Here is a 15,747-nt window from a genome sequence, read left to right on the forward strand (position 1 = left end):
GACGTCCATGTTTTTTTTGGTTTTCTGCTCAGATACATATATACATGATTATTTTTTTGTAGGTGGCGAGGATGTTTACATAGAACTTGCAAATTCTCCGTATTCATTGATTAGACAGAAACCAGGAGTTATTTATGCCTTGAACGTCGCAAGCCCAGTTTACCAAGACATGAATGGCATTGTATATTCAAGTGAATTTTCATTGTTTGCCAATTACGACTCGACTTTTGAAATGGGTGAGAAATCATGATCCACTTGTACTTTCAGAATGTATTTTATTATGACAAATTGATTATGATAGTTGTTGTCCATTTGTTTGATGTTTTTCATCATTTGATTTTGCCATTTGATAAGGGACTTTCCGTTTTTTTTTTTTTCGTTCATTTTTGTTTTGTTTTGTTATTTTACTTTTTTATATACGTATGATCAGTTTCTACTTATAAAATCATATACGAAATGTGATCATTGTTAAATCGAATTTGCCGATGCTTATGCCTATTTGTCTTCAAGTGTCGGTAATACCTGATACTGTACGTATTCGATCGGCGTTGAAATGGTTATGCATACGATATAATATATTTACAAATCATAAACATCAGCGGCAGAATGCTGTAAAAAGACTCTGAGATATATCAATAGACATCATGTTGTGCCTATATCAAATTGTCTAATAAAAAATATATGACCAATGATAAATAAATCTTTACGCACTGTGACTATAGAAATTAAGGAGGCGTTATAATCAGTACCCATTTTGATGATTTACAAGCAACAGTGTGTGTACATTACCTTCAAACAGCGGCACTAACAAGCAAATATAAAAAATACATTTTACGAACCATGATATAGATAAAGACAAATTTAAACATTTATCAAAGATATAAGGTAATTTTCATATGAAAAACATATTTTAATAACTATTTGTTCTTCGTATTTTCCTAAATTTTTTTCGGACTCATTATACATTATTCGATTTACTTTTTTTGCCAGGTACTCAATGCAAAGCTGCAGGATTGCCTAAGAATAGGGCAAATATTCCTGCTTCTATATTAAAGACAGATGACGGCTTTCTATACTCTCGAGCAAGAAGAGCTGAACAATATAATGAGTTTGACCACAGGTTTACTTACAAGGTATTTCATGAATCATAAAAGATACCAGTAGTTTTTGACCGCATTTTGTACGATATAAAATACAATGAATGAATAGCATTTGTTTGTATACAATTGAGAAAAGAAATGGGAAATGTTTCAAAGCGACAACAACCCGACCATAGAGCAGACAACAGTGTTTTCTTACAATATGTGTATAAAAAAACGAAAAAGGAATCTTACAACATCTTCATTTACAAGATTCGTATAATTAAATAACGAGGAACTTGACAACAGGTTTACTTCAAAGATTTGTATGATAAAACAAAAAGGACTTTGACCACAGAATAACTAACAATTTTGGTATATAAGAAACGAACATGGGTCTGACCGCTGGTGTACTTGCAAGATGTATTTTTAAATGGAGATTTTACCACTGCTTTACGTACAAGCTTTGTATGACAAAACGGATTTGGATACAGGTTTACTCACAAGGTTTGCATAATAAAACAGTAACTTGACCACAGGTTTATTTACAAGGTTTGTATGATAAAACAAAGGTAACATTGACCACTGGTTTATATACAAAATTTGAGTAAGCAAACAAGTGGTATTTGAACACGTTTTAACTTACAATGTGTGTATAATCATGATTAAAAACAAAAAGAGATGTCAGCACATAATATCCATATTTTAGTACAAACAATTTCAAAAATATCTTTTTTGGTTAAATTTCAACGACACTAACTTCAATAGTGGTAACAATAATTGTAAGAGCAGACCATACTGACAAAGTCTCGGTTTTTACTAAAGGTATGAAAGAAAAAACTAAATGCATATATTGATTGTATGTAGATGGAATATGAACATTTTCATATACTACTGAACGTCATTTATTAAGAACTCTACATATTTTAACATCTTACTGAAAACTTCAGGTAGATGACTTACCAAATGGGACATTCAAACTTAGATTGCACCTGACACAGCCAACGTTCCATTTAGAAGTAAATGGGAAAGATGTTAATGATGAAGTCAACCAGGTTAGTTAATCAGTTCGTTCAATAATACCTCTTAAATAATAGTTTTGTATCAACTTTTGTATCTGCTAAAGGCATGAATAAATATATATATATACGCTTGCTTAAAGTCAGGGGCCTGTGGTCGTGTGTTGCTTTTTGTAAAAAATTACCTCTGTTTTACGTTATTTTTACATTTTTTACCTATAGCTATCATGTCTGTTTGTTTTTTCATACACTATTGTCAATATAATGCAATTGTATGCGACTGTCCTACAAGTGAGAGGTTTAGTTAGCTATATAACCAAGTTTAATCCTTCATTTTCTTCATAAGAAAATGCGTGTACCAAGTCAGGAATATGGCAGTTGTTATATATTCTTTTGATGTGTTTGAGCTCTTGATTTTGCCGATTGATAAAGGAATTTCGTTTTAAATTTTCCTCAGAGTTCGTTTTTTTTGTGATTTTACTTTAATTTTCATAACCGAGAAAATCTATAATTGATTGTGAAAAAGATTACCAAAGACTTATTAAGTGTTCATAATTAATACTCAAATTAAATTTCATGGTTTTCTATGTTCGTGATAACACCCTCATCTACTTCATATTCAATACATTGTTAAACAACGAAAATTTGAAATTACTCTTCATTTGTTAGAAAAATTGAATTTGATAACTCTACCTACTCCTATATTAAATTTGAAACGTTTCTAGAATCTTCAAAACAGTAACGACATTATTTTGATGGCATTTGGAATGTTTATAATTATACAAAGTTAAGGCCAATTTAAGGTAGATAGGGTGTCGTCCTCCGTCTTAGATTTTGAAATACAAAAAAGTACCAGAGAACAAGCGGTCTAGATCTTTAAAAGAATGTGAAAGTTTTGAGAGTAGAAGGTAATTCATGTGTACAATTGTCGTTTTGATATATGACATGTTTTATCATATTTAAAGTTGTACTTTACAAAAAGCAGAATACTTTTGTTGATTAAATTATTCCATGTTTGCCACATAAGGGGAGGCAACTCGAATGTTAGGGCAGATAATTCAGATAAAGTTACTTTTACAAAAGAATGTGTTAGAAATTTACCTATTTTATAATGCAGCAAGAAAACGAGTCTCGTGACAACAGTTTTATCTTTTTCTTATCTGAAAACATAATATTGGAACTATCTATTGATAATTTATCTCAAAATTCTATGGTAAAGTTTTCGTTTTATGGCAGAAAAATTCATGCATAATCAATACAAAATCTGTCAATTTGGCACAACCAGAAGCGTAAACAAAGCAGCCTCGTGAACCATTCTTTTTAATATTTTTGTTTTAAAAACGCATGATATTAACTACATTTTAGCAAATTATTACAAAATTCTATGGATTATAATTTAGACACGAGATCTTTTTTAAGGGGAAAACTGTTTTAAATTAATCTTAAGTTGTATCAAAAACTTTGCCAGTAGAAAAAATATTAAACCTTCAATGTAGACTTTAATTTTTTTTTATAATTACAGAAAATTAACGATAGTATGGAAGCAGCAGGAAACTTGAAAACCCTTACAGCTTATCATGTCGACATTAACGTGGAGATAACAGAGAACTGTCTACTGATACAGAGTCGAAGCGGATCAGATGTCTATAAGAATTCTGGTAGGTGTCTCCAAAACTAAATACATGAAAAAATATGCAAACCGTACGGTACCAAGGGGACATTCAAAAATAAAGATTGACAAGTGTAACACAAAAAGAATAACATCAAGAACTTGGGTGATCCCAAGTGTTCATGTAGAGTAATTAGATCCTGCTCCACATGTAACAACCACTAAAAAATAATAAAATCAAAACAACACTGAACTAAAAGTATGACATATCATAACCTCGTTAATATTGACAATGTTGACAAGGTTATGATTTGTTATTTTGTTATTTTTTAAATTTAATTTGCCAGTGGCATTGTATTTTCTTTAATTGAATCGATTTAAATTTTTGATTTTCCCCTAATAAGTTTTTATGACTATCCTGGAGTAAGTTGTTCCTTGTTATAATCCTGGTACCCTTGATATTTTTTCTTCCACCTAACCCGTTTGATTGTAACGATAAGATGCTCGTCAATGATGGTTCTTACTACTTCTAAATGTGCATTCTGCTTGAATGAATATCAGAAAACACTGTATATTCACCTATTTCCGTGGGTACCATTATTAACTGATTTAGAAAAAAAATCCCCTCTTCGTGGATATTTGATTTCGTGGTTTTTACAAAGTTTGCAAACAATCTTATAGAAAACTTGTAATTAGTTAAACATTGGAACTCGTAGATCCTTGTGCCCACAAATTAACGAAAATTGTTATCCAACGAATGAAAATGAATCCACAGTATAAACAGGATTTAGGATTTGTCCAGTTTGCTGACATGTGTGCTAGCATATTAAAATTCCGACTCATCCTGTACAATCTGGTACAAGGAAGTAAATATACAGTTTGATGGACATGATGGACAAATAGATAAATGGATGGATGTTTAACATGCAGTTGTATATAACATGGAATTTCAAAACATTACAATATAATATGAATATAAAGCATACCTTGAACTACACCAACATTTAGTTCTTTGGTCTGAAATGGCTAGGGTTTGAAATCATGAGCTCCCGCAGTGGAGAGGCTACTTCTAGAAAATATGCTGTTAGAAATAAAATAAAAATCACCTAGCAGTCAGCTCGTGGTTATTTTCTCACATAGTTAAAATAAAGACGTATCTTCATTAACCCCATTAAATTCTGGTTGTAATCTCAGGTACTTTGGAAATTTCCAATATATTGTGAAATAAAGAATTAAGGTTTGAATATAAAAAGTCGTAGTTAACCTGTTAACCATTTGCGGGTTAATAAATATTTATCTTGTCTTTCCCCACCCCCACAACGTCAGCTGTATCCTAATTTGATCTCAATATAAATAAAATGCAATTATAAAAAAACGAAATATATTTTGAGGGTTCAGTTGGACTTTTTGGGATGTCAATGTCATCGTAAAATATTTTAAACCGTTACATTTTAATACTGTATACACGGCAATATGCTTATTTCTTGTAGACTACATGTATGCCTTTGCATTACTTGATAATTCATATAAAGACAAAACAATTTCTGAGAGCCAGTTTAAAGAAGAAGAGCAAGAAAAACACAAATTAGCAGATAAAGCACTTCCAATGAATATTGCTGTTACCAGAAAAGAGATGACAGTTGTTGGGTGGTCTCCAAATCTTCTCAAGAATGCAAGTGGTGAGGTATGATATCTTTAATAAGTTTTTAGAACAACTGGGCGGTAAAAGTTTTGTCCACGAGAGCATCAAGAGCCCAGAAGTTAGAATTTTTTTTGTTGACTGTGTTCACAGGAAATTTTATTGATATGTTCATTTTTAACCGGATTTTTGTGACAAAAATGTCGCTTTAATATTGATTTGGGGATGTACGGCGGTCGGGCTATCGAGCGGCCGGTCGGTCGGTCGGTCGGGCGCCCGGTCGGTCGGGCGGCAACCAAATGTTGTCCGTGCCTTTACTCATGAAGCGTTTGACCAAATGTTGTTACTGAAAACAAAATGAAGGTCAAGTTAAATAATGACGATTTTGACTTTTACCGTTCAGGAGGTAGGGTTCTTAAAAGATTGAAAAATGATGTTTCCAGTCGTGTCCGTGTATTTACTCATGAACTGTTCCACAAAAGCTTTTCAAATTTTAATCTGTTGTTACTGAAAACAAAATGAAGGTATAATTCAATAATGACGATTTTGACTTTTACCGTTCTAGAGGTATGGTTCTTGAAGGATTGAAAAATGGTGTTTCCAGTCGTGTCCGTGCATTTGCTCGAAAACTGTTTCACCAAAGCTTTTCAAATTTTAAAATGTTGTTACTGATGACAAAATGGAGGTCAAGTTTAATAATGACGATTTTTACTTTTACCGTTCAGGAGTTATGGTTCTTGAAAGATTGAAAATTGCGTTTCCAGTCGTTTCCATACATTTACTTGTGAACTGTTCCACCAAAGCTTTTCAAATTCGAATATGTTGTTACTGATGGCAAAATGGAGGTCAAATTTGATATTAACGATTTTCACCTTCAGCGTTCATCAGTTATGTTTTTTATGATATTGCCAGGACACAAATAAATGTTAATAAATCCGGTTTGCTGTCGTTGTGACAGCCTATTGTTATTTATATTAAAATTTGCTTTTCATAAAACCAAGAAATTATTTCACAACACTAAGGTTTAAGTGACGAAGTTGTCTTCATTTCAGCTGTTTGGAGTAATTAGTCATCAACTTCATATTGAACAGTTTTTATTCGAGCACCAGTATCATTTTAGTATTTTGTTCAGATGTTAATGAATGCGGTTAAAATCATTTTGTAAGTTAAGGATTTGGCTCATACCTAAGGTTTCCAAACCCAAAAACTTTGTATAGAATTGACGTGTTTGGTCAAATAGGTCAGTTGAAATGCAATAAGTTTATGACGTCACAGTGATATAACAGCTGACTCGTTCCATCTGATGTCTCCAGTTCCATTTGCAAGCAAATTAACCATATTTATCAAAACTTAAGGAATTATTCCATTTTCCAACTTTCAAGGAAAAAATAATTGTTTTTAAAAATATTTTTTTCTGACGTTTTTTGCTCTATTTACAAAATATATGTTTTATTTTTAAGATTTAAAGAAACATATACATGTATCCCCCTTCCAAAATATCTGAAATGTCTGCGAACCAGAGCGGTTGAAACAATTAAAAAGTATATGAACAAAAACAATCTAAAGACAATAGCCGAAACTGATTATTTGTAGTTGATTTGTAATCAAACCAACTACACACTTTCAATGTAACTCTTTAAAGTTCAATTGGATGCATGGCTGCTTCTGTGTATTCACTTAACTTTGAAAAGTACATTGTTTCATATATAAATGGTGCAACATTCACCACATGTGCAGTGAACTTACACAGTAACGGATTTTTTCTTTCTTTCATAGAACAAAGATATGAAATACTGGAACGTATCAGGAGACATAAGAGTATGTGATGCATCTGGGTATGGGACTGAGGCTTGCTTTAGAACGTCGTTCATGTGGTCCGAAAAATATCAAGAAGTAAATCTACTTGACCATTTAACAGCAGAATACTTAGATTCGGCTCCTGATATACAGGTAAGATGTTTTCGTTGAGTAGATATGTTTTGGTTGCTGTTTCATTATGGGACTTTCCATCCTTCGATTGAGACGTTACTGATTATGCCTTGACATAAATACTGATGACGGTTGTCTATTTTAAGTTTGAAGTTTGAATTTTGTATTTTCAGTTGCAATTTTTATGCAAATTAAACGAGAATTTAAATTCGGTTTGGAACCATACAAATACTTTTAATTTTTTGTTATCTTTCATAATTCGTTTAGTATCCTGTATTATACATGTTAGGCATATATTAGTGAGACAACAATTATTGTATTTGATTACGCTGAACTAAATAAAAATATCAAAATATCAATGAAATGGTGGAAAGATATAATGTCTACGACTCTAAGAGTTGTGTTTTCAATGCAATTTCAATTTATATCCAACCGCTGATTAAATGATAAAGAAATAAAGACTTAAATGATTACAGTATGTTTCATTTTTAACAAAAATGTTTTCCATAATTTATGTGTACAGGTGTCTGAGTGGTATAAACAAGGGCATTGTTCAGGAGGATTCTGCTGCTTTACAGCCCAGCTCATGTCAGACGATGGTCAGGTAAGATGATATGTTTCACCTATACACCATTTTAAAATGTGACAGAAAACGGACAGTTTAGATAAAATATGTACTGTATCATTGTTCGATTCATTCAAAGGAAATCTTTGCTTTCAATGTAAAAATCGGAAGTCCAGCAAACTTTTTTGATTTATGTCATTGTTTGTCTACTCAAGCGGACATTAAGGATCTAAGGAAAAATTTAATAACTCATAATTGATACTTTGAGCTGCAAGAGTATTAGTTAAGGATAAAAGTAAACTAAAAATATTGATAGGTCATAGAGCTCCTTTTTGCGATACTTTATTTATTAAATATGGCGGGAAAAGACTAACTCGGACTTTTTCATTATATTTGTTTTTGTATTATTTGGTCTGAAATCAACCGAAAGAAAATCAAGAATCTGCTTACATTTTGTCAAATGACCTTTCATGAGCTATTAAGTCTCATATTAAAAAATAAATAGGTGTTATGAGGCAAAGTATTTTACCTTGTATCATATAGAAAAACACCAAGGAGTCCAAACATATGGCACTTATTCCAAAACCTCACCTAATTACATCCTTAAATATTTGTAAATAAACACCAAATACTCTCTGGTATATCAGCTCGCTTGGACAGTACAGTGTAGCAACTTTATTAATTTTATTTACAATGCGCCAATGTTCACATTTGTGTGCATGTTATTACGCGCTGCCTCAACATATCATAAATTAATACACAATCTGCAAAAGAGTCAAATCGATGAACATGAATTCGACAGCTAGTGTCCCTTTAAACATCTTTTATTTTAATTATACATTAAAACATATAACTTTCATTTTGTGTATGTAATAATCATTGAATAAATACTAAGGTTTGGATTGTTTAAGACTTAGAACGGCACCTAGGGCGGATTAAGCAATTATTCAAAGGGGATTTAAACTCCTGTAAACCTCCCCCTGTAACCGCCCCCTAAAAAAAATTGCGTGTCTGGATGAGAACCCCCTTCCGGCCTGTAATTGATTTTTGTATCCAGACACACCTGTCCCTAGCTCGGTGTATTAGACTTAAATTGTTTATTTACCGTTACAATTCTACCCGCTTATTTTAGCTCGTGATATATACTCAATAATTGAATAGACCTTATATGTAGTCAAATATCAGAACCAAAACACGTGTTCATTTTAACATTTGAATCAGCTAGAACCTTATCGTATAATAATCACATGTAATTTCAAATGATAAATAACGAACATATTGTTGATCCAGAGTTTTCAAACAGGATAAGATATAGAAATAGGAGGTCAATGAGGAAATGCAATCATCCTTCTATACAAGCAATTTAAACATTAGTACGGTATTGCGAACCAAAGGCGAATGTATCCAAGCAGGGCAGCGGTTAATTTCCTGTGTCTGTTATTCCATAAGCACAGAAAATTTAGGTGTTCTTTTAACTCCGACGGAATAAATTGGTAACTTGATGGTTGTAAATACCCGTTTAATTGTTCCGCTTACGCGTCACCTGTTAACATAATTTACGACCATCAACTCACCAATTGATGTCGTCGGGTCTAGAAAAACAATACAATTATCTCCTAAAGGTACACTTAAAACGGTATTATCTGGTATTTTACCTTTTTAATATGAATGTTATAGGTAATAAAAGAGTATACAACAGGAGAATTAGGTTCGTTAACTAATAGTGATTGGACAGAAGCTTCTGTGACTTTCTCTGGTTATGGACCTGGCGTGAGGATTGTCACGTTTTCATCTAAAGGTATGTAATCTTAAGATAGTGACATGAAGCATTGATAAAGCTTCAAATAGTTCTACAGGTCTTTTATCTCAAAGTGTAATCATACTTTTACTTTGGATAAGCCGTATTTATCACAGCTGAAGGAATTTTCGTTTTTTAAGGAATGCATTTTCGTATATGACACGGTCTTTCAAAATAGGGACGAAAGATATACATCTATCCTGTGTGCAGACATGATGACTATAAAGGGTCATGAATGCACTTTGTATGTCCTGAGTGCACTTTGTAGGTGCTGGTCGATGTTTAAACGTACCCATATTTAACTGTTGTAAATATGGTGTTGAAGTAATATTGTGTTTATTTTGAAATTATTGTTTAAATACTATAATGTATACATGAGCCAAGGCTCCGTGTTGAAGGCCGTACTTTAACCTACAATGGTTTAATTTTTAAATTGTTATTTGGATGGAGAGTTGTCTCATTGGCACTCACACCACATCTTCCTATATCTATATATAGTTTGAAATCGTTATTCTAATTTTCACTACCTAAATTAATTAAATACAATGTAAAAGTACACAAAATGTGTCTAGGTTGTTTAAGACTTGGTCGAGTATGGTTCAGACTACGTCGAGAATGGTTCAGACTACGTCGAGAATGGTTCATACTAGGTCAAGTATGATTCAGACTAGGTTAAGACACATTTAACATGGTTAAATACAAGTTCAGACTATTAATTATGTTTCAGACTACAGTCGAGTATTATTTAGTAGATTTCACACCAATTTAGACTGGTCGAGTAAAAATCAGTGCATTCGAGCACAGAAATAGGCCATTTCAGACTTTTACTAGTTTGTAGTGGTGTATCATATTTCAGTCAGATAAATATCTTCAATTTTACTGTTGACCCCTTTAATAGAAACACGTTCACTAATATGTGTTTGATGCATACCATTTCTACTGTAGCACTTAAATTGACAAGATTTATGATGATAGCTGCCAAACATATCTATCAAATATTGTTGTTACTATAAAAATCATTATTTCTATTTGTGTATTTTTCCGTTGATCTTTTATTGTGATAATTTTTCATATCATACTACTTGCTCGGAATTAAAATTTTCGTCAGAAACTATGGGCGCACATTTCATTGTCAATGTAAATATCAACGACGCCTTTATAAAAATGGCGATAAACAAAATATCTATGGTCTTTAAAACTGGAGGATGATTATCGGCCACATCTCATCTCAAGGCTGTCGACCTTCCATGAGATTGTAGCTGAGTATCACCATCTCGTTTAATAAAAACATTGATAATCAACAATTATATAATTGTATTCTTATTAGGTAAGGATGACAAATACTGGCAAGGGTATTTTGGTCCTTATATATCAGCTGCTGGAATTCGTGTGAAGAAGGAAAGTAAACCAGCCGAGAATGACAGCTTTTCAGATATTGATCAGGTATTGTAATGCGGACCTTCCACCTCATTATAGTAAACCTATCTTTATATAAATTTATATAAATTCTTCAAATTATTGAGGATAAGCAAGAGATGTTGGTGAGATATCTAATGTTGAAAATGATATAACACTTTTAAGGATACGTTAGATTTCGGTATGTTAGTATGTTAAGAAGTTTTCATTCACTTACTGATTCCATTTTATCGCGGTAGTTACCTTATTAGACTCAAATACAACTTCATAAATGATCTTCTAATAAATTTAAAGCCAAAACCCAAACCTTTCATTATTGATAAAGAGCAATCCATGTTTACAAACAATATTAACATAACCTGATTTCCCATGTGTGATCCATGGTTGTCGATTGGAAAACAAAATAAAACGATTTTTGCCATTAGTCGGATATTTACATAAACGCACACAAGAACACCTTTATCGTTTAAAAGATCTCATAAATTCAAAAGTATTTTTTATCAACACCTTCAGAAGCACAATCATCCTTTCAAATATTAAATAATTCAACCTTTAGGAGTAGTTAATAAGCATCCCGGAAAATCTCATTCCAAATTTTTATGATCACGGAAAATAGTCGAATTAAATTGAAAATAAAAAATACAGACAGTCTAACCTCTCAGTCACAATCCTAGTGGTCAGCACTTCGGTGTTGACATGAATATCAATTATGTGTTCATTTTTATAAATTTCCTCTAACAAAACTTTGAATTTTTCGAAAAACAAAGGATTTTCTTATCCTTGGAGTAGATTACCTTAGCCGTATTTGGCACAACGTTTTGAAAATTTGGGTCTTAATGCTCTTCAACTTTGTACTTGTTTGGTTTTACAACTATTTTTATCTATGCTTCACTGACGAGTCTTATGAAGACGAAACGCGCGTCTGGTGTATTAAATAATAATCTTGTCACCTTTGAAAACTATCATAATGACAATATCATGGAAATTGGTAATATATCTAGAATACAATTCTGTTAAATTTTTTGATTTTGTTTCTAAAACTGGTTGTGAAGTCCGTTCTAATGGGTGTAGAATAGTTGCAATCAAAGAAAATTTCGTACCAACAATACAGATATTTCGGACCTTTATTTATATTTGAAAAAACAACGGTAGACATAATTTGTCAACATAACAAAGCTCTGTTATTTGTCTGTTAATAAATTACATCTAATTTTGGAGGAACGCAACACAGTTCCATATTGTAGTTTCAAGTATGGAATCGTCCAAATTAAAATTGCATATTGTTATTCTAAATTGTTTTGATAATATCTTACAATTCTACAAAGGCAAGGAAATACTAAACCAATTATGTTGTTATCATTCAAAAAAAATTCCTTGAGTGTGGTTATTACCTCTTTATAAATATTAATTCTTTGAATATTCAACTTTTAACAGACTGACGTTACAAACAAAAGATCTAGTTTAGAAAAAATGGTGACGAATATTCTGACAAGCAATCAGAGTATGTTCGAAGATCTAGTTGAAGACGAAAGTAAGTATTTATGATAACACATAATACCAATCAGATCAGAGAATTGTTTTCTCTTCAAAAAGCCAACCAAATACCATTAGTCGTAGGAGGACATAAAGCAAATGCTGCCTGCAAATAACAATGCGAACTGAACACTCAAATGGCCTCAAAATCCAGAAGTGAACATAAATGTTACAATGGAGCAATTGTGTCAAATTTGAAAATCAACAACGTATAACTAAATTTTATTAAACTTTCTACCTTATTGTTTAGGTTATACAAGGCTTAAACTTTTTCAGCATGTTAAATGATTTCATTTGATATTTTCACACCAGAATAAAAGAATTAGAAAAAGCAAATTAGTTGAGTTGCTTAGTATCATTAATGAGTTTATCTAATACCAGTCTTATATATATTATTGAATAGGATAGGCACTTCTGTTGATATTGGAAACTATAAGGGAAAAAATATGGATATCAAATATGTTTGAGAAAAGAAGTCAGTGCCTTTAGCCTTTTTGCAATTATGTCCTTATATATTCGAAATAGCATCAATAATTTCTGTGCGAAATAACATGGTGCAGTTTCATTTAAGAGGCATATTGTGAATTCATTTATATTCGTTATTAACAATTTTGATGGATACAGAAAAGATTGTATTTTCGTTGATATTTGATTTCGAGGTTTTTTCATTGTCTGTATACTAGATCATTGAACAATTGTACTCCGTTGAAAATTAAATTTTAATCTTGGTCTCCGTGACAACGAAATCCACGAACATTGTAATCCCAAAAATATAAATGAATCCATAGTATAAAATATTAAATGTAAATTTTATAGATTTACCAGTTGACCAGGAGTTCGAAAAACAAACAGATATGTCTAATGAATTGCATGGCTGGAAGGGAGGCAAAAAACAAACTCACAAAAAGAGAGAAATCAGAGTATTTGTTTCAAGCACATTTCGAGATTTCACAATGGAGAGGGAAGCAATTATCAAAAAGGCTTTCAGAGAGGTGAGTGAAAATATGTCTTGGGCATGTCTGAAATTTTCAAATATGCTATACCAGAAAAATTGGTAAATATTTGATATGATATATATTTCCAGAATCAAAAGTATAACTGAATATTGTTAACGGTCTTATTCACCTAAATACTATTTCTTTTTGTTCTTTGTATCAAAAGATCATTGTAGTTACCATAAAAAGTAAATATTATGCCTGAAAAAAAGGACATCTATTAGGAATTAGTCTGTTAAGATATATAATATGCTACTCAAGAAAAGCTGACTCATTTAAGAGTTGATGACTTTATAACATTGACAATTCATACATAGCAATTAAGAAAACACAATAAAAATCAACAAGTGAGGAAAGATAACACGTCTAATAAAAACTGACAACACTTAGGCCGAAAAGGAAAAAAAAACAGACAAAAAACACGGTGAACAATTTAAAATTATTACACAGAAAACTAGAGATTGAGCATAAAAAGACCCCACCAATAACCCGAGATGATATCAGGTGAACCGGAATGGTAAGCAGTAACTGCCTCTTATACGTATAATTTCGATTTGTGGCCGAACTGTAGGTGTTAAAAACCCTCTGCAAGCACGGTGAAGACTAAAAGACTTTAAGGAATAGTCACTAAAAATGTATTTGAAAATTTACCCAAAACTTATGTTTAATATAAGGTAAACTGTACATTTCCCCCAGAAAGTTTTGCATTAAAATCAACTTAAAAATCTACTAACTTAACGAATTTGCCTGTTTAGCACTATAATATTTATCAAAGTAAAGAGTTTAGGGGCTTCAATATTAACCAAAGTTAAACGGTAGGAATAAAAGGATAATGATTTGAATTGGGATTTGTAACTTAGGCGTACTTAAAATGTTAACACAGAATTTGAAACTTATGTCTATAAATAGTAGTATAAAAGTGTGTGAAATATGAATTTATACATAACTTTATTTTCAGATAAATCGTCTTTGTGTAGATAGAGGTGTATTCTTTACTTATGTCGACTTAAGATGGGGGATAACAACAGAACAAACAAATGATGGCAAAACCATTGCTATATGTTTACAAGAGGCAAGTATATACTATTGCTATATGTTTACAAGAGGCAAGTATAAACTATTGCTATATGTTTACAAGAGGCAAGTATAAACTATTGCTGTATGTTTACAAGAGGCAAGTATAAACTATTGCTATATGTTTACAAGAGGCAAGTATAAACTATTGCTATATGTTTACAAGAGGCAAGTATAAACTATTGCTTTATGTTTACAAGAGGCAAGTATAAACTATTGCTATATGTCTACAAGAGGCAAGTATAAACTATTGCTATATGTCTACAAGAGGCCAGTATAAACTATTGCGTTCTACAAGAGGCCAGTATAAACTATTGCTATATGTTTACAAGAGGTAAGTATAAACTATTGCTATATGTTTACAAGAGGCAAGTATAAACTATTGCTATATGTTTACAAGAGGCAAGTCTAAACTATTGCTATATGTTTACAATAGGCAAGTTTTAACTATTGCTATATGTTTACAAGAGGCAAGTATAAACTATTGCTATATGTTTACAAGAAGCAAGTATAAACAATTGCTATATATTTACAAGAGGCAAGTATAAACTATTGCTATATGTTTACAAGAGGCAAGTATAAACTATTGCTATATGTTTACAAGAGGCAAGTATAAACTATTGCTATATGTTTACAAGAGGCAAGTATAAACTATTGCTATATGTCTACAAGAGGCAAGTATAAACTATTGCTATATGTTTACAAGAGGCGAGTATAAACTATTGCTATATGTTTACAAGAGGCAAGTATAAACTATTGCTATATGTTTACAAGAGGCAAGTATAAACTATTGCTATATGTCTACAAGAGGCAAGTATAAACTATTGCTATATGTTTACAAGAGGCGAGTATAAACTATTGCTATATGTTTACAAGAGGCAAGTATAAACTATTGCTATATGTTTACAAGAGGCAAGTATAAACTATTGCTATATGTTTACAAGAGGCAAGTATAAACTATTTCTGTATGACAACTATATTCTGCAACTATAATCAATTGCTATACTATTACAAGAGGTATGTAAAACTATTGCAATATGTTAAAATAGATACCAGTAAAAATATTTCCATTGGGCATGTAACCCATTCAT

The 15,747-nt window shown here is 31.6% G+C and overlaps 1 protein-coding gene across 1 annotated transcript in view; it reads left to right on the forward strand.

The window, feature by feature from the left end:
* The first annotated feature begins 232 nt into the window (after positions 1-232).
* Positions 233-15,747, forward strand: part of LOC134699017 (uncharacterized) — a 34,244-nt gene continuing 18,729 nt past the window's right edge. The window contains exons 1-12 of the mRNA XM_063560709.1: positions 233-236; positions 991-1,133; positions 2,030-2,134; positions 3,621-3,756; positions 5,198-5,391; positions 7,123-7,296; positions 7,799-7,879; positions 9,518-9,638; positions 10,966-11,081; positions 12,489-12,585; positions 13,404-13,579; positions 14,541-14,654. Of these exons, the coding sequence (XP_063416779.1) occupies positions 233-236; positions 991-1,133; positions 2,030-2,134; positions 3,621-3,756; positions 5,198-5,391; positions 7,123-7,296; positions 7,799-7,879; positions 9,518-9,638; positions 10,966-11,081; positions 12,489-12,585; positions 13,404-13,579; positions 14,541-14,654 (1,461 nt within the window). The remainder of the gene's footprint in view (positions 237-990; positions 1,134-2,029; positions 2,135-3,620; positions 3,757-5,197; positions 5,392-7,122; positions 7,297-7,798; positions 7,880-9,517; positions 9,639-10,965; positions 11,082-12,488; positions 12,586-13,403; positions 13,580-14,540; positions 14,655-15,747) is intronic.

This window comes from Mytilus trossulus, unplaced genomic scaffold (assembly GCF_036588685.1).
Source record: "Mytilus trossulus isolate FHL-02 unplaced genomic scaffold, PNRI_Mtr1.1.1.hap1 h1tg000024l__unscaffolded, whole genome shotgun sequence".
Classification (NCBI taxonomy): Eukaryota; Metazoa; Mollusca; class Bivalvia; order Mytilida; family Mytilidae; genus Mytilus; species Mytilus trossulus.